Genomic DNA, 25,413 nt, shown 5'->3' on the forward strand with positions numbered 1-25,413 from the left:
ACAATCAAATCTACTGCCATCTACTATTATGTGAGAGGTTACTCTCTCTCTCTCTCTCTCTCTCTCTCTCTTATACTATCCTCCCACTTCTCACGTTTTCTCATTCAATTATTTATCATTCCTTATACTCACTCTTTAATTCTCTCTCTCTCTCTCTCTCTTTCTCTCTATCTGTCACCATTTTGGTTCACAGTAAAAGACTTCCCCTGCCAGTTCGTCCAATACTCTCATTTTACTCGATTTTGCGTTTCTTGTAAGATCGGATGAAGTTTATTTTCGATGGTAGAAAACCACTTTCAAGTTTAATTGGCCTTTCTCTGTACCTACGAAAGCAATCAACTATTCAGCTATTGCGGCATATTCTAGACTCTCTTAATATTCATCGAAATCAAGGATCTTAATTCAAATTTCTCGTTTATTTTGAATAATTGAAATTTCCAATAAAAAAATATAATAAAGAGTTTAATTTTTAAAAATTATTACCTCTCAATAAAACATTTCAATAAGCACATTTATTATTATAAAAGAGGATTCTGAAAATAAGTAATTCATTTTCTAATTAAACAATTATTGTTGTTTATAAAAAGAAAATAATATTTTAACTGATATTAAAAAATTTTTTTTTTAAATAATTAAGCAAATTAAATGATATTACTAATATGTTAAAAATTATGAATTTACTAACATTATCTTAAATTTTTATTTTATTATATTTATTTACGTAAACAAATTAGAGAAAGAATTTTAATCCGGTATTTAAAAGTTATTTCAAGATATTTTTTTATATTCTTTGATAGTGAACAGTGAAAATTTTCAATAAATAGTCTAAACAATACATATATAATATAATAATTATTTTTAAAATAAACCAGTTTAAAATTTTGCAAATTAATTTACATATTTGAAAATCATCATAGATCCAATTAGTCAATTTTGACGTCGTAATTAAGTAACAATTAATTACAAGTTAAAAAAATATCTTATAGTAATATTAAAATCTTTAGAGAGAGCATTCATTATTAAATGTAAGAGTTTTTCATATTATAATATATAAACTATTTTCATAAAATACTAATAGTAATCACGATTTTATTTTACATAAAATAAATTATTAATATACGTGCAAATATAATTCAAGGCATAGAAAGATATTAATTAATCAGCCAAAAATTACTATTAATATAACGAAACTTGCTTTTGAAAACCTTCTACGTATATTTTTATGTAATACTCTACCCCAGATTTTTGGATAATTTATATTATATTAACCTATGAATTCTGAGAATTTCATAATTATAAAATATTACAAACCGATTTACATCTTGTGCAGCTATTATGTGACTTGGAACGTATGAATCAAGAAGGCTTTTTGAATCACTGGATGCTGATGACGATGTTGGAAATGAATAAATCGATTTTGTTGAAAAACCTTCGTTTCCAGAATAAGTGGGAGCCGAAGTAGTACCTTGGAATTTTTGTCCTTGATATTGAAGGGGTGAAAAGTCTTGGTGAAGCGCTTCCTGAATTTCTTGCTAAAGAAATCAAATTCCAGCAACGTTAAAGAAATAATATTTCTAATCGACTGACATGGATTAATGATTAGATAAGAAATATTGCATTAGAACATTGTTACTAATAAAATTCGTTTATAGCACTTACACGTTACCACTATACTAAATTAATCATAATATTAAGTTAAGAAGTTTATTTAGTGTAAGTTTATATTATTTAGTACATTAATAAATTCTTTATTAATATAATAAACATGAAATACACATGAATATTATTTATAATACTTGATTTCATAGAACATATCTATTGTATGTTTACACAGTACTATTGGAAATTTAAAATTTTTTAAAAATAATATTACTTAAATTAGAAAAAAATATGCATATGAAATACTATCATAGAACGATGGTAAATATAATAATAAATAATATAATAATAAACATTTTGATATTTGAATAAATATAATTATATAATTATACTCATATTTTTCTATAAGAGTTTTTTTTATAATTTATTAGTGTACATTCATATTAGTGTACAAAAGTTTTTATTTTTGTTCACGTGTCATTTGGTTTCACGTTAAGTAAGCTAATTAATATCAAATAAAAATTATTGATTCGTACGAATAAAAGTGTGGTTTGAGGTTTATTGGTTCTATATCAATAATTTGTTTAGAATCAATATGATTATATTTATGTTTTTTAAATTATAAACAATAACATTAGATTTAACTGAATATCATCTTCAATTATATAAATTTTATGAAAAATATGTCACAAGTTGAGAATATTTAAGAGTTGATAACATTAATGTCATATTGATTTATAAATATTAATTGGTAATTTTTTCATTTTAATGTATAAAATAAATGTTTTTGTTGCACAAAATATTACGAATAATTTTCATTTTACTTTACAACTGTAATATTACACAAATTATAATTCTAACAAATAATTTTCATCAATGGAATAAAAATTTAAAAATTAAAAACCTTTACTACAAATCTGAAATATATAATATATGTATGATAAAAGTAATTAATTGAATAATTAAGGAAACAATAATTAAAGAAATAATTAAACGAGAAAAACATTTTGCAGACCCACTTATTGTTTAATTAGTTATAAATTATTTAAAATTAATTTGAGAAATCGACAATATTAGTTCTTCTAATTTTTTGTTAATGAACACTACTTTTGTGTATTTAATTTGTGTACTTCATTAAACAAATAATATTCTGGCATAATAAATATCATACTGGCATTGGTAGAACTTTTGCCTTTCAGTCAATATAAAGTTAATAAAAATATTGTAAGCTAATGGTAAAAATACATATTCAAATTTCAATTTACATGACTGAAGGAGCCTGAATTCAAATATTTAAAAATAGGATAAAAATGTTAACCTTCATAAAATATCAAGAAAATAAATGTATGTATAATTATTAAATTACAATTATATATAATAATTAAATAATAATTAAATTACATATTAATATACAATAACAATAAATTACAAAATATCATTTAAAAAATAAGATAAATCTCCCTCCCTCCCTTTTATGCAATGTTAAGGGAAACTCAAAATATTAATTTTTATGTATTTATCTAATGGCGCAAGCTAATTCATTACAAAGATATGAATTATTTTATAATATTTTAATGAAATATTAAATGTACAACCATCTATCTGGAACACAACATACTATCTGGAAATACTTCTAATTATATGTAATTAAATGTATTTTTACTGTTTAATGTTTTTTTTTCTTCAGTTTTAATTAATTTTCTTTTTAATGTTACAAAAGTTTTTAGTAAAATTATTACATAATATAATAGTGTAAAAGGTACATAATATAATACTTAATTCTATTATACTTTATTATACGAATAAAACACTCAAATCACGATATTGAAATTAAATCTATTGATATGAAAAAAAAAAAATGTTAATATTAATATGACATTATTATTCGATAATATTAAATAAAATTAATAACATTTTTCATAATTAAAAAGATTAGAAAAAAGAAATATTAATGTAATAATTAATAATTAATTTTATTTTGACAATGACAATCATGTTATCCATACAAATCTCGTTTCAGTAACAATATATTAAAGATTTTTGTAACTACTTTATTGTATACAAATTGACGCGTTTAATTCTAAAAGTAGAAATATCTAATATGTTTATATATATATATATATATATATATATTTATTTATTTATTTATTTATTTATTTATTTATATTGACATATGAAATATTCAAATTTAATAATGAACGCGATTCAATTTATAATATAATGATGTTTGATCTATTAGTATAAAAATATATATGAAATTATTTCTTTGAATTAAGTCGATAAAATTTATTTTATAATCCTCATTTTAATTAGTTATTATTAAATATTGAACTATCAGAAGTTTAAATGTTTAATAACTTTTGTTAAATATGTCGATATAATTGTAAGGCAGTTATTTCCCTTTAAGAGAATTTCACTTGGAGAGTTTCAAAATTTTGAAATTTTTAAAATATTCCGAAATTATGTTTTCTTACACAACTACTCATGATTTTTCTAACTGAAATTCATACTCGGTTTATTACTATAATCGATAATTATAAGAAAAGTTTCTAATCCATATGCTTTAGTACTTTTTCTTATATTGTATCATGAAAATTGCAACTATTTGCTAAGAATTATATTCTTAATTGGCGAACCCACTATTTAGAAAATCAACGATTTAAATTATTTTATTATGACAAATGTAATTTTGATTCTGATATTCATTAAAAATAAGTATCTTGTATTGTTTGAAATTAATTACAATTAATTACAATGTTTAGAATCAGCTATATTATTAAAGAAAACTTATTAATAGCCTTTTCTTTTATTCCATCTATTTTTATAACAATCTATAATTAAATTCAATTGAAACAAAATTTTTATAATTTTTATGTCTATACCTTGGTGAACTTTTGAATCCCTTCCGTATTCCTTACTCCTGTCTGATGGAATATTTGCATCATAAGCTCCCTTGCATAAGCAGTTGGTACATAATACTGATGCTTATGTTGATCATATAACAAATTATCCTGGATATAGGGTGCCGCAGGCGTATTATATATATCCATGTAAGCACTTTGAGGATTAGCGTAAAGGAACTGCTGTTGTTGCCGATGTCCATACTGTGGGTATTGCTGACGTGACATGTAATATCGATACTTTTGAGGTTTGTTTATGAGGGAGGATGGAGAGGAAGTTAAACTTTCATAAGCCGAGTTAGTTAACATTTTCGTCGGCGAAGTATACTGTTCGTCGTTCGCCGTTGCAAGTTGTTGAGGTGAAGATACGATACTTGAATCCTTCGAAGACTATAAAAAAACAATTAATTGACATTATGTATTATATACACTTATATAAATAATACAAATTATTATTATAATCGCATTAGTATTAATATTATTTAATATTAGTATGTCCAATTCTAATGTTGATTAATAATAATAAAATTCATTAATTATAAATGATTAATTTATTTTAAATATTTTAAACATTGTATGAAAATGAATAATATTATTACCTTTGTGAATATTGCTTTAGTATATTTTGGATATGAGATATATCGTAGTTGAGGCTGATATGAAACCTTCTCAGGATTATACACTTGATTCTCAGTTAACAGAGATGAGTAAACAGGTATTGAAATTTGTTGTTCATCATTCTTATTTTTCGTATGGATTATTCCTAAATTTCTGTAGTAAGCTAATAATTCAGTCATTGGTATATTTACATAATAAGTTCCTATAATAAGGGTAAAATTCATTAATTATAGCCTAATAATTGATTAAAAGTTTTCCAATTTCAAAAATAGAGATCGTATTTTAAAATAACATGATAATTTAGATAATAATATAAATCATTTTTCACATTATTTAGAAAAAGGTAAATTATATTACTTCATGTTCTGAAGAAATATCATTCGAAAATGAATCTCTATTATTAAAGAATTAAATATGCATACATGATTTCTGTACAAGCTATTAATTATTGTCATATTTAATGTTTCTAAAACCATAAATTTACGAGAGCAAGAAAAGTATGTTATGCGAAAAATTGTTGCAATTATAAAATATTAGCTTTCTTAATTACAACTAAAACCGTAATACATACAAAGTCATTTTTCTAAATCTCGTATTTTCAGGAATGCAACTTCCTCACCTTTATTGCTATTCTCATCAACATTTTTTAGTGAAGGAGATTCTTGTTCTACGCTTTGTCCATTATTTTCCAACGTTGTTTTCTGTTGATAAAAGTGCTGCTGCTGCTGCTGCTGCTGTTGCTGTTGCATATTATAATCATTTTGAGAGTGATGACTTTGATCATTTTGACCGTAATATTGTTGGTGCTGTTGCGTAGGATTCGTTAGAAGTGTATTTTGATGTAAATAAATGGATCCATCAGCGCTTGGCGGATACTTTTCTTGTAAATATGTATGTGGCTGTACCTGAATATTTTTAAATTTCTTTAATTTTAATTTTTCAAAATTTTTTGAAAACATTACTTTTAGAATATATTTTTAATTAAAAATAGGAAAATTCATAATGACATTTAATTAACATATTAACTGAATTCTTGATCCTCTAATTCTCTTATAATTATATATTTTTAAAAACTCTTTTTTTTTTTTATTTTAAAAATGAATAATGCTTTCTAAAGATATAAATTATTAAATTAATTATACTGCAATATACACTAAATGGATACCTCTTCGTTCGATACACTCCAAGTATTTATTGCGACCAACTAGAAATGTAACTGTTGGAATAAAGGCTAATCATTAAAATCATAAACTTTACTATAAATTGAAAAGAAAGTTGTTATATAAAAAAAAAATTACTTTGGAGTTACTTATTCAATACTGATAATTTTTGCTGAGAATACTACAACAATGAAATAGACAACTCAAGTTTATTTTCAAATTTTGTTATATATTATTAAAACTTAACGAGAACTACGAGAAAAAACAGGCATTATATTTTAGTAAAATCAATATTTCAAATACAATAATTGTAATTATAGATTATATATCTTAATTTATTTAGAAGTAAAGATATTGAAAGCAAAGAAGTTATATAATTAATTATTTCCTAATAGCAAACTTTTAATTTTTTTTTTACATATAAAGTACATACATACATATATCTTGAAAGAATTCCTAAAATTTTAAATCTCAAATATACTGTAAATTTTGGTTAGAAATTACTCTAATTAGATATAAATTAAGTAGGTTATTCGACAAGAATCCATAGGTCGTAAAATTTAGAATTCCGAAATAAAGTTTTAATAACTTTCACAATCTCTTTGAACTAAAATTCGTTCTATATATATTTAAAATTTTGATTCAGAAATACATATAATAATCATCTAAGTAAAATGAAAACTCATAAGCGTTGTACCAAACAATTAGAAATATACAGATTGTGAAAAGTCATGAATAATTACCGTATATTTGTAATTTTCATAAGATTGAAGTTCCGCGTAATCTCTAAGTTGATTGCCAAGTTCCTGAGGAGAAGGAGTAGTTGAACCAAGATATTGATGCCGTTGTTGCTGCGAGTGACTCGTTTCCGCTTTTGCGGAATATTTGGTTTCGTCCGTGTGTAATGTCTCCGTAGAAGACTTTTTATCGTTAGTAATTCCATATTCAAGTTGATCCTTTTCAATATCTTCTAACTCTAATTTTTCGTTACAGAATACAGAAACGAAAAATAATAATGACAAGAGGTACAATGACTTCTGCAATTAAAAAGAATTATTGTTGAATTTCATTTACTTATTTTTTATTATAGATCTATTTTCCAATGTACTTTTCTATATGTAAATATAATGTAAAATTAATAAGTTTATTGACAAAGACCAATTAAATTTTTTTAAATATATTATTTATTACATTATAATAAATATTAATAACATAAATAAATATATATAGATTATATATAATAATAATACATTATGTATGATATTATCTTAAATACCACAGATTATGGCCGGTATATCTCTAAATAAAAATTTACATTTCGATACAAAAAGTTTTTGGGTATTGTTAATGGTTATCTAATGTTATCAATGAAAATATTTTATTTTTATATTATGTAAAGTTAAAAGTTTCATTTCCATATAAGTCAACAATACCATAATATAATTAATATGAAAATTCGGATATTGATTTTTCAAAAAATAAACGATACATTAACATATGCAAGTCCATTTTTCATTTTTTTCATCATTTTTGAAAAATACGATACGTAATTTCCATTTTATAATATATACAAACAATTTTCAACGTCACTGGCAAATATTAGAAATTAGAATGCAAGAGTAAATGGATATGTCTGCGCACGCGCTTGCACAAGTTGCGTGTATGCATGCGAGTAGTACAAAACTGTATAATAAATAAATATTAAATAATACGTAATATAATGTACATATTCTATGTTTAAAATATATGTATAAATAGTTAATGTTATGGGTGTTTGTATATAGAATATAGATACGTATAATTAAAAAAACTATTCAAATTTTATATAATTTTATTATTAATTGTTTTATTTAATATATTTAATTATTCAGCATTTTATTATTATGTTCATCAATGCAATGATTATTATAAGAATAAAATATGTAGATATAAAAAGGTTACTATAAAAATAAAATAAACTGTCTTCAATAATAAATTATAAAATTAATACCACCAAATAAGAATCAACATTATTTACTACAAATTATTAAAAATAATTTTTTATCGAATTTAGAAAATCATCCAAAAGATCTATATTACTGTTTATAAAGAGGCGCGGCATGTATTATCATTATTATTTCAAGGTAGTACTTGCACTTTCACTACCGAGTGAAGTTCTGGGTCAATAAACCGGTGCATGGAGTCTGCTGATTGGGCCACCGAGACTTCTAACAAATAATATACGAAAATAACAAAATACCTTTAAACTATAGGCTTATAAGTAAAAGTACTCACGTGTCTATGTAAGGACTATACGGTAATAGGTATTTGCATTTATTTTGATCTCAATGTTCTAGATTCACTAAATAGTACAAAGTTTCGTTTACTCTAACCGCTTTCTTAGACTTTATTCACTTATCAATATTTAATATTTAAATATTTAATTTAATATTATTTGTTTATTATTATCTATTTGAATTCTTTTATCTGAAAAGAAGTCTATAAATTCTAAACACCAATATCGATAAATATTCAATTATATAAATATATATATATATATATATATAAATTGATCAATTGATCAATATAAATTGTAATATCAATGGAAGAAGAGCAATTATAATATTTTAAGAAATAAATTATGACTTACATATTCCCGAATTATAAGTTAACATCAAAGTAAAGAATTTTAAGATTACTTTTGAATTTCTAACATCTAATTAATGTAAGTTTGTGTGTAAGATTGAGGCATTTTATGAAAACATAAAAGTTGAAGTCAAATAAGCCTAGTTAAAATGTTGTTTTTTATAATTTAAAAGTAAAATTTAAATATACATTTTTGTTTAACAAGTATTTCTAAAAATGTTTATATCCTTTTTGTTTGATCTCATACAATCTTGTTATTAATTAATACAAATTTCTGTAATTATAATTGTACTATTATTTACTAGTATTATATGTAACCATAATATTAATAAAAGTATTCCAATAATAATAAATAATGTTAATGATATTATTTAATAAAAAAAAAATGTTATATGAGATTTATATTTTATGATATGTTAAAATTATATTTGTATATTTCCATAACTATTAGTCAGAAATAATATTTTAATTATATATGAAATATTTTTTATATGAAAATAAATATTCAATCCTTTTTAAAATACTTTAGAGTATTTGCAAAAAGTAAGAGCTAATTAAGAAATAATATATTTCCTTTTTTGATAAACAATATATACATTTAATTAAAAACTATTCATCTAATATACCTTTGGCTCTGAATTTGTAAATTACTCTTAAAGCTAATTGCAACGAGTAAAAATTTATGATTACATAGAATTACCGGCTTGCTAATATGAACGTTTTGAGTAAACTGAGTTAGTAATTCCTCAGACTATCACTTTTTTATTTCAACTTAATAAAAAATATTGTGTAGTGTTTGATTTATTCCATATTCACCTTATATATGCATATATAAATTATATAATTACTTATACTTCGAATTTTGTTTTAAGTTCACATAATGATATATTGATTTTTAACAGATGAAAAATAATTTATAACGAAATATTTACAAAACTTACGAATATTACTTACGTAATTTTCTACTTTATTTTATTTTAAAGAAAAATCATTCCAAATAATAAATTAAAATATGTGATAAATCAAGTATATCTAGAAATTTACATTATTTATATACATAATCACTTTTTGCATATTATGACAAAGATCCTTAAATCATGTAGGAATGCAAAATTGTAATCTATCTTCAAAATCTAACTAAAAATATATTAAATAAATAATTTCAGCAAATATATTAATGTTTTAAATGTTTCATATTTCTTAAAATGTCAAATTTATATGCTTAAACTAAAATTTCAATATTATATGAATTTAATAATATATAAATTTTCCATTTTAAATATTCAAATACATAAAAAAAATGGATATATTATTTCATGAAATTTAATTTTGATGTAACTATAGATGTCAATGTGACTCAAAAAATCTCAAAATATTGTATAATTAATTTGCTTTTATTCAACATTTATTGGCATTAAATAGTTTGAATATATATTATAATTTTGTATATATAAAATGATGCATCACAAAAATATGTTATGATAATATATAATACACAATATAACACATAATATAATAATATATTGTATTTATAATTGATTTATATCTCTACTTATAATTAAACTTATTTAGAACGAAGAATTTAAATGCAAATATATTTTATAGCATAATATATTTAGAATGTATCAATTATTTTAAATTATATATTTTCCTGAAAATAATTCATTTTAAACGTCTAATTACTGAATTAAATAATAATAAAGTAAGTAGACAGTAATTGATGATAACATTAATATATTTGCAATAATTTAATTAATTATCCTTGTATTATATTAATGATTTTATTATTATAGTATATAATAGTGAATATGATATGAATAAAAATTAAAAGTAAAGCCAAAAACATTAATATCTTTTTATTCTTCAATAACATATTAGAATTGAAAAATATACACTTTTAACCATTTGGAAATAATTAATAGCAATAAATATTTATTATTAATATGTTTAAAATACTTTTGAAATTTATTAAAGTTTTTCAAGTATTTTATAACAAAATTACAATGTCACACTTCGTTACTTTAACTAAATTTAAATGCAAATTTTATGCATATTTATAATTATTGCTCTCTTATTAAACATTTCATCAAATTTCCGATTATATACAATTAAATTTCCAGTAAAAGCCTTGACACTATACTTTTATAATATACTTCAATAATCAATTACATTATATATATATATATATATATATATATATATATATATATATATATAACGGAAATCAAAAAGAAACACTACAAGATATAATAAGCTGTAAATCGATTAAAGCAGCTAATGGATATAAGAAGTTAAAGTACCACACCTCCATTTAAGATTCTTCTCTCTATCACTCTCTCTCTCTCTCTCTCTCTCTCTCTCTCTCTCTCTTCCGAAATCTTAACCGGTTAGTACTGGCAGAGACGGTCAACCTACCATTTCGACAATAGTGTACGCAATTACAAGGGATCTCCGCTCTCAATAGTACGGGCAACCGCTCGAAGATTTAGTGGTTCGCGTGCCAGGAGCTACGAGGGACACGGGGCGACCTTGCAAGTAATACTATAAACGAAAAGCATTCTTCCGTGATCTTATATAGCCTCTGCCCCTACCAATAGGCTACCACAAGCCAGCGTGCACGTTCACTCGAGTTCCTGCAACCGGATGTACGACACCGGAGTAGGCACTTGCTCGAGCCTCCGGTCACACCGATGGATGATACAACCACGGCTAGATTTAACCGCGTGCTAACATTCACTCTCGCGAACGCACTTGAACACGTTGCACTACATTTACATTCTCCCCTGGCTAATAATTCAGGGCGAAGGCCTTGCATCTCATGTTCATAGAATGTGGACTCTCAACTTGGCTCATGCGACTACATTCGTTAGAAAATTACTAACTGCGGCTTCATTTCAACCTACTACCGAATAAATATATATACTCAAACTATTGGCGATTAAGTAAGATTATTGCTGAAAAATGATAAATTAAGGTAGTGAGAGGAAACAAATATCTGGTGCGTATAATAACACATATACGTCATATTTTCATTAGATAATTTCGTTACAAGATTGTTCTCGTTTATCGTAGAATTATCGCATTAACATAAACAGTAATTTTTAATTTCTATATTACGTGCGAAATTAGTATTGCTCAAATTATTTTCTATTTTAAAACGAATTAACATTTTCTTTCATAATAAACCTACGAATTCAAATTATGTTCAAATTATTTCAATTCGTTTTATTACAACAAATAGAACTGATGTTCTATAAAAAAAATATGATGTCTGTATATTCTATAAATTAGAATGAATATTTATCAAAATGCACGAATAAATTTAGATAAATTAGTATTTATCTAAATTTATTAAATCTTTATTTATTTTAAATAATAAATTAGCGATTATTAATCAAATATCAAATTATACTATTTTTGTCCACTGTATAATCGTATATTAAATTACAATATTCATCAATAAATTAGTAATAATTTATTACTAATCCCATTACAATGTGTCATGCGGAATAAAATATATATTATAATTAAATTAACAAATTTACTTAAAAATTTTAAATTTAGTATTTCCAATATATTATTTAAATGTCTAAATATCTATAATTTTCCAAATTAACATTTTAAATGCACTACTAATATTGTTACAATAAACGAATATTTTATATGATTTATATTATAAAAAATGTATTTATATATAAAAATGTTATATTATTAATTTAAAATATTCACGACCATTATGATAAATTATAAGTTATAAAATGTTAAATGGTAAATAGAGAAGGAAATATTTTTTTATTAATATTTTTACAGATAGCTAAGTTTTATTAAAAAATGTAGATTATCATTTTCGGACAAATAAATTAAGTACTATACTAAGGTAAAATATATTAATATGTGTGTGTGTGTGTGCGCGTGTGCGTGTGCGTGTGCGTGTGCGTGCGTGCGTGCGTGCGTGTATGTGTGTGTGTGATTATTAAATTAAATACGTATGTAAAGCTAGTAATATATTTCAAAAATATGCTAAAAAAATATTGTTATTTATTTATAAACATCCATAATAAATTCGGCAAAATTTTATGTTTTGAACAATAATGCTAATAATGACTTTTTTCGATTTTCGTAAACAAACCAGTCAAACATTTTTTTAAGAAGGTTAAAAGAAACGTAAAAACATTTACAAGTTCCTGCGTAATTGGTTCTTAAATATCATAATCACTACATTACATGAAGTTATAAATTTACTAATGGTAATTTCCCTATTTTTTTCTAACTATTATTACATTCGAACATTCTATTTAATAATTTTCAATCAATGTTTAATGCAGTTTTGACTATCACATCTATGATTATATGAAACTAAATGACATAAATTTTATAAATACAAAAATAAAAGTAGCTATAATACAACAGGTATCATTTAATTCTTTAACAAATAAATTAAAACCATATATTATATTATAAAACTAGATAACCTTTTTTATTTACCTAAGATTATAAACTTTTCTAAAGATTTTTTGAAGATTTTAAGATTTTAAAACCATATATATATATATATATATATATATATATATATAATATGTACATTACATTATTTTATGACAAATGCAATATATTTTTCTGTAGATATATAAATTAATTGTTTTACAATAATTAATATAACCATATCATAGTATTTTACTTTATTTCCGTAACTTTGCAGATATTCCACAATACTTTATGATTGACTTGGAAGCATTAATTAATTTAGAACTAAAACTATAAAAGTGAAAGCATAATGTTGTTGCAATTGAAAACCATTTACATTCAAACCTTATTTTCATATTGATAAATTATGACGAATAAATTTCCAACTAAATTAACATTTTTAATAATTATAAAGTATAAAATGATAAATGTATAAGAAATAATATTTACATTTACATTTAGATTTACATATATTCGAATAGCAGAACAATTAAATTTAGAAAATTTATAAAACAAGGTTTATTGTATATATAATGTATTCATATTATAACGTATCGTTCATTTAAAAAAATTAAATATAATTTTATTAAAATTATCGAAAACTTATAATTTATGTCATAAGAATTAGAAAATCAGAATAATATACACAATATATGTGTAATTTTCTATTAGCATTTATATGCTGACTCAATTAATTTAAATTTAAATGAGTTTTTTATATGTTGTTTTTTCTCATACCTAATTGCAATTTCATTAGCTAAATAAATATTTAATGTCTTTCGATATATATAAATAAATTGATATGAATAAATTGAATCATCTCATCATATTATGCTTTTTAAGTTGATTTTGGATTTATGAAAATGAAATAAAGAAAAGGATATCTATTAAAGCTAAATATATATAATTATCCTAATAAATAAATATACATGTTTTGTATATATTGTATTGATAATCAAGATTAACGTCTTTGGGTCTTTATACATATTAAATTTACTTGAGCCATAAATTGAAAGAAATTGATAAATATGACATTCCTTATAATTTTAATATACAATCTTCATTTTTTCTGTAAATGAATCTTGAAATGAATACATCATTTGTTAATTTAAGTAACAAACGAATATTTATAAAATTATATCTTATATATAGATGTGAACGCTTAAATGAAAAAGCAATTCTAACCAATTTATTCTGTTATTCGACTACATCATTACACTATATCAGTGAAAGTACATATATCGTTTAATGTTCTATAACATTTCTGTAAGAACAATAAACCATACATTTATTTAAAGACGCTTTTTATATCAGAATAAAATATAAACATTGTATATATGTTTATATGTTCATATATCATTATTTATAAAAGAATTTTGATAAATCAATTAATTTTATAAGAAAAATGAATACCAATGAGCGTTACAGACTCAATGATATACTATTCCTATGGTTTTTAAAAATTTTTTTTAACAATTTTTACATTTAAAAAAATGCGTTATCTTTATGATTAGTTTTGTATTAACAATTTTTATATATTTCGAAACGATATGTGTGATAAACGATTAAATTTAAATAAACTTTCTTATAATAGAATTTAGAATCTTTTTATCTAATATATTTAACATAAAATGATGTAAGATATAACAGTTATTGAAATTCTAAAATAAGAGTAGTTCAAAAAATCTTCATTTTCTAAATATATAACATTATTGTTATATTAATAATACAAGACAAAGCATATAAAACGATAATAATAGATGTTCTGTAATTCATTTGAAATATGAGAATTATTTTTGACCTAAACAGCATTCTCCCTAAATGTTTTCACTAATTGCTTTAAATAATTGAAATGCCTTGAAAAAGAAAAAAAATTGAGAAATTTCCTTCTTTTATTTTTATAATGTTTTAACGCAATTTTAGATACAATTTCCTTCTTAAAGCGATATCAACCTGACTATGCTAGCAGCCAAACTATTTAATGCTCATAAAATCGCACGCGTACCATTAAATCTTTAAAGCACGCAATTCGATCATGAAAGGCCTAATAAGTGTGCGCTCATATACGCGTTGGCAATAATAACAGAATCTGTTTGCAGAAAATTGAGATTTCACGAAGCGAAATTTACGAGGAAAGTCATAAACTATCTAATCGTGCACGAATCTATCCTATAAGAGAAAAGAGCACTAGAAAAGTAGAAGATAGAGTATGGAGATCTTTGAAAGGAATAGTGAACCATGTGATGTTCGATATAGGTGATTGTTTGGCAATATGCCAGTATTTTGCTTCAATATAATCGTATCATTGTTACCGTTTTTCCAAGATTTCAAAGATGTATTCACAATTTCAAATGAAAGCAAAACAAGACTTCCTGGTTTACAAGATCTATGAAAAATTTTATCGTACTACCGGAAGGTACCTTCTACTTTATGAAATAGATTATAATCGACATTCAGACTAGTTTTCATATAAGTATTTATAATTTTATAATAACTATTATTATAAGCGTAAATATTCAGGAGAGAAATTATTTATCATGATATAATGTTTATTTATAGAGTCAAAATTTCTACTTAAATAAGTTATCCACCAATCGCTTAACACCGAGTAGCAAAAAGAAACGGTAACATATTACTTTATTTAAACACAAATTAAGAAGGTTAAATTTTCATAGGTAAAAGTTTTTTTATTAAAAGCTTTTAAATTTATTAACATCTGTATCTAGAACTGTGATTGGTTATATTTCATAATAATTATATACTGACAATAATAATATTATTTATTACTTAACATTTTAGCTATTAGATAATATAATTTTTATAAGTTTGTATACATTCTAACAAAATTCATTATTTATATTAACAAATACCTGCATTCTGAATAACCGTCTATAGTTAATAAAATTCATTATTTGTATATATTTCTTGTCGGAACTATCATTATATTCTTTGTTATACCTTTGTTATAACCTTATTATAATTGTTATAACCTATTATAACCTTTGTTACCAATTTAAATATCCATATCAGAATATATATTAAAATATTATTTTACTTATTATTAATATTATCATTGTTGCGGCTTTTAATACTTTGAAAATAAGTAGCAAACGGCTATTTACACAAGACAGAAAATCACGGTTACCACATATAAATTTTATGAAATCATTTTTAAGGCTTTTAATAAGTATATAGAAGTATAAATTATTACATATATAAATTAATGAAATTTGAATTAAAAATTTGAAATAAAAATTCAATATTCAAAAAATTAAAGTAGAAAACAAAGGTTTAAGATAAAAGAAGCTTATGAAATATCAGCAAATGGAAAAAAAATTAATTTAGAAAAGTCATACAATTGCATTATAATCATATTTGTAAAATCAATATTTCCATATTTTTAAATATACAAATGAATCTGGTAAAAGTTTCTTTTCATAGATATTTTAAAACAAACATTACATTTCATAATTATACAATTTAGTTTTCGAATATATACCATTTTAGTAGGCAAGTTTTACAAACTTTAGGTCTGGTAAAATACAATTTCTTGATACAAGTTATTGAATAAAATTTTAAACAAGAGTAGCAATATTGTAAACAAAATTTTAATAAATAAATTAATTTAAATACATGATAATGTGATGAATATTATTCTGCACATTATTTGAGTTAATTTAAATACTACTATATCCTAAATATTGAATGTAAAGTGTTTTCATTGAAAATAACAGTTCATTTATTTAAATTTAAATATTTAAAAAAAATCATTAACAATATTATAAAATTAAAAGGATTTGCTATGTTAATCATAAAGAATAATACCGTAAATAAATAGAAAATTTAGATATATTTTGAATAATACGCTATTGTTTAATAATATGTAATAATTTCAAACTATTCAAGATCAAGCTATTAAACAACTAGTTTATAAGTCAGATTATTAATTTATTGTGAATTCATTTGTAATCTCGCATTGAAAAAATATTTGGAGGAATAATTCATCACATTAATCATTAAAATCCAATTTAATTAATATTTGATTAGAAAATAATGAAAAAACCTTTAGACAGACAGAGAGAGAGAGAGAGAGAGAGAGAGAGAGAATACTAATACCCAGAAAGGGAAGACGTAAATAATTGTTACCGCTGGCATCGGAAATGTATTTCTAACATAACAGAAAGGTAGTAGATTCAGTAACTGTCAAAAGCAAAAAATTTTAAATAAAAAATCAAAAAAAAAAATACTCCAATTTCCTTTTGGCAACTTCACTCATACACTTCCTTTCGCTGCTCCAATTTACTTTCTAGCCGCTTAGAGATTGCAAAGAATATGTATCTACGCATATCTAGATATTTCTCTGCTGTATGTATGGATTAGTGGATGGATATAAAAGTGGGTGGATGGGTGAACACTCCCAAGTATTCGAATAGTTGAGGACGATTACGTGTAAAAATATAAACAAAAGGAACGTGTAAAAATATAAACCAATCCGTGAAATACAAAAATACGTCAAATAATGAATTTTATTACTATTTAGTCATGCAGAAAAACAAAAATTTTCATTTAAAAACTATTTATTTGATTCTTTATTAAATTCTTATATGAACCACCTTATCTAATTTTGGTAAAGATAACACAAAATTATAAATAGATAAAAAAAAAGATTAATATTTTCTACTAACACATAACATTTTTAATAATATTATATACACTTACATATGATACAGATTTTATGAATTTTTTCAGATTTTAACTATAACATATGGTATTAAATATTTTATATTTCAACAAATATAAAAAATATTTTAAATTACTAAATTGAGAATTTATTAATTAATATAATTTAATTATTATATAACACAATCACATAAATAACAAGCAAGTATTTAATCAATCACTGTATCAAATACATCAGGTAGCGTTCATTGGATTAAGAATTTTAATTAATTTATTCTTCGATTTATATTAAATTATGATTTAAATTTTCATTAAAGCGAAATATCAATTGTATTCAAAGAATTTACTTGAATCGCATATTTTTTTATTTAATTTCTATTTAAATTGATACATAGTATAATATATATATATTTTATGATTCATTGAGAGGATTAAATTAATTTAATATCCACATTGTCTATTAGATTTTTACCAATGGCTATTACAACTCATACATGGAATAATAATTTCGAAAATTCGTTTTTGAAATATACTTTAATAATTTATAATAATAACATGCCATCATGTTGTAATAAAAGGATATTTCTTTTATTATAACACGAAGGCATAAAAATAAAATTATATTTTATAAATTAAGTTATATATTGCAAATTAAAATATATATTACTAATTAATAAAATTATATATTCTAAATTAAATAATTGTAAATAAAATCTATAAATTAAACTGTCCTACAGATCTTCAATTGGGTACATAAATATTCAACATCATATTTAGAATTATGGAATGGAAAAATGTGATTAAAATTTCACATCTTAATAATTCATTGTAATTTCGTAAATTCGAAACTTCAACATTCTAATGTATTACATATATGATTCAGTTTAAAATTTATACAGATTAAAGTTATTTTTAAAATAATGTTTAAAATTATGATTCAATATATGCAATTAGAAAAAAAATATTATGTATTAACACAACAATAATTTATTCAATATAAGTAATTCCTATATTACGTATTCTTTATATATAATAAAAAAAGTATTTATTGTCAAATTTAGGAAACTCGAAATGCAAACTTGAATTAGATATCTACTTTGTTTACTACTTTTACAGATGAAATAACAAATACAAATTTATTATTTTGACTTACATTTTTTTTTTTTAAATAATTATCGTCGGTCCAACAAAGAGATAGGGGAAAAAATATAAATATTAACTAGTTAATATCAAACAGTTAATATAAAAAACAAAAAGTTTATAATCTTAGTTTCAACACACATAACTTATTATTGATATAACTATATCTGATATCTTACTATTATTACCTTATATGATTTTTACAAAATATTTTACAGGATAAAAATATTGGATTAGAATATAGATATAATTGAATGATCAAAGTTAACTTTCAACAAAATTGTTGTAAAATAATTTATGAAATAATTTCTCTATATTTAATTGTAGTAATATGAATCATAATAGTTAATAAATTTTAAATATGTACCGAAGAGAATGTATAATTAATAAATGAAACAAAAACTCCCCCATCATGATAATGTTGGCATAAATTAGCTTTCGTCTATTACCTCACAGAAAAAAGTTTTAACGTTACTTATTATTACTTTCTCAGAATATCTAAAAAAAAATCAAAGCGTCATAATACAGATTATTCGACAACGCAATATATTTTAACTTTCTCGAGATCACGTTTTGTTACTAGAGATTACCAGTTATGTTAAGCTCTGACAATGAGTGAGCAAGAAAAGTGTAAAATATAAATGATCTCGACAAAATATTAATTTATATAAACTACAAAACAAAATATAAGGAATGGAAGGTTTACATATTTCATTGTATTTCATTAAACGTTAATTTTTTGTATATTTAAAATTAATCACCGCTTATAACGCTTATTGATACATTAACTAATGATAAATGAAAATTATTTAAATAAAATATAAATTAATATATGACAGTATTAAATAATAATGTTATAATGTATAATTTAATTAGAATATTTATTATACGATTAATTTGTAAATAAAGTTGAAAATTGGCTTAATACCGAAGTCTTAAAAAGTTAGTGAAAATAAATAATATTATAGTAAAACAGAAGTTTTATTAGAGTTCAATAAAAACAACGCATTGAGATTCAAAAGAGAATGTTAAAAAAATGTACGCTAAAGTACGATATCCTTGTATAAATTCAAATGAAATTAAGATTAAAATAAAATGACGAGTGCAATTAGATGGGAATATGTTCAGTCGACTAAACCAGTTAAAATATTAACTACAATTATAAAATATTGACAGTAATTATATTTTCAATCACCATAAATCTTAATATTTTTATACGTACGGGAATGTTTATTGATTTTTAATCGATTTGCGCCTTCTGGTGATTTCATAAATTCATGACTATACATTAAACCTCTCTATATGAATATTGTAAGAGCGGCAAAACATCTCATTTTTGATCGAATTAAAATCAATTCTACCAAAATGTAATATTTAGTTATTATATAATAAAGGACTTATGCGTTTTGTATTTGGGTAGCTATGTATATAGAAAATAAAATACATTGAATTCGACGTTAAAAATTTAAAATTATTATTTATGAATTTTTTTTTTCATTTATTTCGAGTCTTAATCCAGTTTATAAAAACGAAGAAGCATCATTTTAATCTTATATTTTATTTATAATGCCAATATCATAGGCACTCATTTACTTTAATAGTTATTAATAGTTTGGAGATTTAAATGCAAATTCAAACGATTATACTTGAAAAGACTTCTGCTTTTGAAAGTACCAAAATTTAAATTAACTTTATAATTGCTTTATCATTTTAATACTAAACATTAAAAATATAAATTAGGAATATGACATTAATAAAATCAAATTCTAAAAATAATTTCCCATTTATTTAATTATCTTTGTATAGTGAATAGCAATGCTAAGCAATTCATTACATGATAAGCATATTATTTAATCAATTGTTTTATATTTCAAATATTTCATTCATATTAGTTGCAAAAAAAAATTTACACGCTATATATTATGATCTCATTATCAGTTAACAAATATTTAATCCGCAGTAATCAGGAGTCAACATAAATATTATATTTATCTCATATCTATTGAATATTGTTTACCTTATCTATAATGATCATTCATCCATTTAATTTTACCAATATATACTACATGATTAAGGCATTATACCTTTTCCAGTATTTCATAATATATTTCCAAATATTATTGAGTATTGATTTATATAAATTATTTATCAGAAAAATTGTTACTTAAGGTAAACTATAATATAAGCTATGAGTATTAGATTAAGCTTAATCCAAGAGCATATAACAGATAAAAAATATGTAACAAATAATTTATGTTATCAAATAAATAAAAATATATTATTATGGTAAGAATTTTGAAATAACAATGTATATAAGAAGAATTATCATCGTAACTTGTTAATGTTAGTAATAAAACTATTTTTAATAAATGTATTTTATTTATTTTATTGTATATAATATTTATTTATTTAAAAAATACTCAAAATTACATATTCAAAAGTAATGAATAAAATAAAAATTCGGCACGAGTTACATTATCACATTGTCAAAAATTATAATAACGTAATGGTTGTTTTAATATAACTACACGATAAAAAAAAAAGATTATCAGAAGTTTTTGTTCTACTATAAGGTCAACGGTCTTTTCTACTTTTTACAAAAAAAAAAAGATAATTAAAAAAAGATCATATATCTATATGATCTATATATGTTTTTATAGCGATTTTTACAAATATTATATTAATTAATTATCGTTAAAATATTTCAATAAACGTCTGCAGTCATATAGTACATAAGGAATAACTATAATACTTATATAAAATAAAATTTGAAATAAATTAATACTGCTTACTTTACAATTAAGAGGATTCAATACCAATTATTATTTTTTTCAGGTTTCAATAATAATTAAAAAAATTATTATCGCTGAAAAATGAAATTTAAAAATCATTTTTCCGATTTTGACAAACAAATTTTCTTGTATACTCTAATAAATAAAATGTAATTGAACTGATATATTGATCTATTATATGAATTTATATTAATTAAAGATTTATGAAAATAGGATTTACTGAGTATAAAAATATAAATTTTATATTGTTTAAATAACAACTTTATTTGTAATATGTCAAAGTGATTCACTATTTTTTTGTTTTTGTTGCTCAATATAAAGTGTTAACTTTCATTACAAATACAAATACCCTAAAAAAATAAACTACTATTTATACAAGAAAATGTTCAAATTCGATTTTTAATATTGATGTTACAAATGCAATTCTCATGCTGTGGAAATTTTTACTTCTTTTAGCTACGATAAAATTGCGATATAATACATTTGTTATGAAACTTGAATTTTGCATCAATTTTGTATCAATTTTGCATATACAACAGCAATTGACATAGTTTTTTTTTGTTTTTAACGTATATTACAATTATAGTTTTTAATATGTCAATCGCAATGATACTCTCAGATTCAAAACATAAATAACAATTATTAATCTTACTTCCTAAGTTTATCTAAAACTATAAATAACAACAACGAAATTATGTAAACAAATTTGTCTTAAGTTTTTCCTGCAGCTTTTTCCTTATTTCCAAAATTAATATCTTCCAAATTCGTTTGTTGAGTTGGCCGGTAAGTCGAGTAAAGATAGCTCTTGCGCGTTGGTTCAACAGTGCCTTGAAAATTATCTATACTCTCCTGAGCTTTTACTGTAACAGATTCAGATGAATCATAATCTCCATATTCTACCGATGGTGACTGATCGCTACTAATTTTACCAGGTGGAATATAAATACCGGGAGATTGTTGTAAAGTTACGCTGGTTACTGATTTTTGAGGATAAGACTGATTATTTTCATTTAGACTTGTAATTGATTGCAGCGGTAAGGCGCTAGGACTGTATGGACTATTATTTGTACTAGATTGTACTGGATTAACACGATTGAGTATCATAGGACTAACGACGTAACTCAATCCAGTTTTCGCTATAGTATTAGTCACAGGAATGTAATGCTGATTGTTTTTAATATTTTGTTGTTTATGGACTTCTTGTTGGATCCTTGCAAGATTTTCTTGTTGAGCTGCATTCTGAGCTAAAAGCTTAGCCAAAGCTTGACGCATTAATTGTTCTAATTGTTGTATTTTTATATAGCCATTCGATGGAGAATTATAATCATTCGATGGCTGGCTTGATAACTTAACGAGACGATAAGCAGTTTTAGAAGCAGGAGCTGTTCGTGCTTCCGAATCAGAATTTTGTTCAATTTGATTATAGCGACTCGGAATTCTATGAGTACTGGATTCTCCATCTAAATCTTTGGAGCTACTGATAATGTAGTTAGTGCCATCGATATACTGACTATTATCGGATTCTCGATCAGAATTTTTTAATCTATTCTTTTGATTTCCATTCTTCTTGATTTTCTCGCGTGGTCTATCGTCATCGTTATCCTCTTCATCGTTATCATGATTCTGATGCTTCAAAGGCCTACTCGGATATCCAGGTGGTATAGGTCCATAAGGTGGTTGATTATAATAATTTGGATAGTAATAAGGATGATGAGGATAATAATTAGGGTACACCCCCATATTATTATACGGCGAAACGCCAAAACTTTGAGCATTAGTAGCAAAACCCGTGGGAAAAGAACTGTACGGAGTACTATAAGGATTTACAAGGCCATAAGGACTTGAACTAGGAGTTGTATAAGGCGTTGGATAATATGATGAAGGTGTCAATATATTTGACGTTGATATAGGTTTTACGTAAGAACTGTAAGAAGGATAACTACTTTGAGTGTAGCTTGTAGAATATGAATCACGAGAATCAATTTTAGGAACGTAAAGTTCAGAATGTAATTGCGTAATCGCAGGGGATGGCTGATCTGGTTTATGATCAATGCCACGTTTCATTAATTTTGGATTATATGGATACTCTGGATGGATGGGTAAGAAAGGTTCGTCATTTGGGTTTGTATTTTTGACGTACTGTTGGGAATGAATAACTGCCGGTGAAAGCAGAAAAATTATCTGAAACAAAATCATTTATATATTTTCAGCTATAATTGAATAGAAATAAAATTGTTTGAGATTAAGGAATACACAAACTCTAAATACTTGTGTTATTATAAAATTTAATATAAATTCAAAATTTAAAACTATCTTAATTATTTTATATACAATATAAAGACGGTATATTACCCATCCTTACCAAAAAATATATTCAAAACAATATATAAGATTTATTTGCTTATATAAGGCTTAATTATATTTTTAAGTGTTTAGAAATTATATTAGTGATTACATTAAGGATTTTAGTGATTATTAATAGTTCGTAAAATAATATAATCGTATTAATTGTAAATTATTTTGAAAATATATGCTGTTAATTATGTATAATATGATTTCTACTAACGAAAATTTTCATTGCGATTTTTTCTTTCTCAACTATTTGGAGTCATCGAATTTTCCTCTGAATTCACACCGCTCACTCGTACCTCTAATTTTCAAACTTCGCGACTTCACGGTTCGACGTTCAATGATAGATCTGTCCACACTGAATTTCTCCTTTATACTGAGAGGCTTGAAAAATCGAGCCGAACTAGTTTGGCTTTCCTCTGCTCTATCTAACGTTGCTAAAGCTAAGTGAACGTGCGTGTGCGTACGCTTGCGTTTATGTGCGAGCGTGTGCGGGTGGGTGGGAATGTGCGCGAGTGCATGCTTATGTGTGCATGGAGTGCACGCCCCGTCCTTAAGCTCACGGTATTCATAGTAGTGAAAACCAAGTAGATCTAGAAGAGACCGGTGTATCTCGTAGTAACGGAAACGTTATGGATAAATTGCACTTGCTAACTCACTCTCGAATTCGTAGATTTCACACACGAATACATGAATTGATCTAACGAAAACCTTATTAAGTAAAAGCAACGTCATACTGGCTTTAATATATACTTGAGAAATATACACTATCCTGTAATTTAGTAATAATAAAAATAATTAATAAATATATAATATAAAATTATGCTTTAAATATGAAGAAAGTAAGTAAATGCTGAAAATAAATTATTCAAATGATGAAATATTCCAAATATTTACTAAAATCCATATAAATTAAAACACGAACATAATAGTATTTTAAATAAATTTCATCATATTGTTCAATTTTCAAATGTTTAAATTAGAAATTAAAATTTAATGCTTATTTTATTAATTTTTTTAAAAATGTATAAGATACTAAATTTATAATACTATATTTTTGAGCTTTATATGCAAAATTTATTTAAA

General features: G+C 23.4%; 2 protein-coding genes across 2 annotated transcripts; both read right to left on the bottom strand.

Annotated features, from left to right (window-relative positions):
* Nucleotides 1-158: 158 nt before the first annotated feature.
* Nucleotides 159-11,423, bottom strand: LOC105359963 (basic-leucine zipper transcription factor A). The gene is made up of 7 exons (XM_011496733.1): nucleotides 11,318-11,423; nucleotides 7,021-7,314; nucleotides 5,737-6,022; nucleotides 5,099-5,319; nucleotides 4,482-4,889; nucleotides 1,312-1,532; nucleotides 159-323 (listed from the first exon to the last, which is right to left on the bottom strand). The coding sequence occupies exons 1-7, from the start codon at nucleotides 11,318-11,320 to the stop codon at nucleotides 233-235; spliced, it is 1,524 nt and encodes a 507-aa protein (XP_011495035.1). The 5' UTR covers nucleotides 11,321-11,423; the 3' UTR covers nucleotides 159-232.
* An 11,266-nt stretch (nucleotides 11,424-22,689) lies between these two features.
* On the bottom strand, nucleotides 22,690-24,701 carry LOC105359964 (uncharacterized). The gene is made up of 2 exons (XM_011496734.1): nucleotides 24,545-24,701; nucleotides 22,690-24,159 (listed from the first exon to the last, which is right to left on the bottom strand). The coding sequence occupies exons 1-2, from the start codon at nucleotides 24,554-24,556 to the stop codon at nucleotides 22,690-22,692; spliced, it is 1,482 nt and encodes a 493-aa protein (XP_011495036.1). The 5' UTR covers nucleotides 24,557-24,701.
* Between the last annotated feature and the right edge of the window lie 712 nt (nucleotides 24,702-25,413).

The sequence above is a fragment of the Ceratosolen solmsi genome, unplaced genomic scaffold, assembly GCF_000503995.2.
Source record: "Ceratosolen solmsi marchali unplaced genomic scaffold, CerSol_1.0 scaffold29, whole genome shotgun sequence".
Taxonomy (NCBI): Eukaryota; Metazoa; Arthropoda; class Insecta; order Hymenoptera; family Agaonidae; genus Ceratosolen; species Ceratosolen solmsi.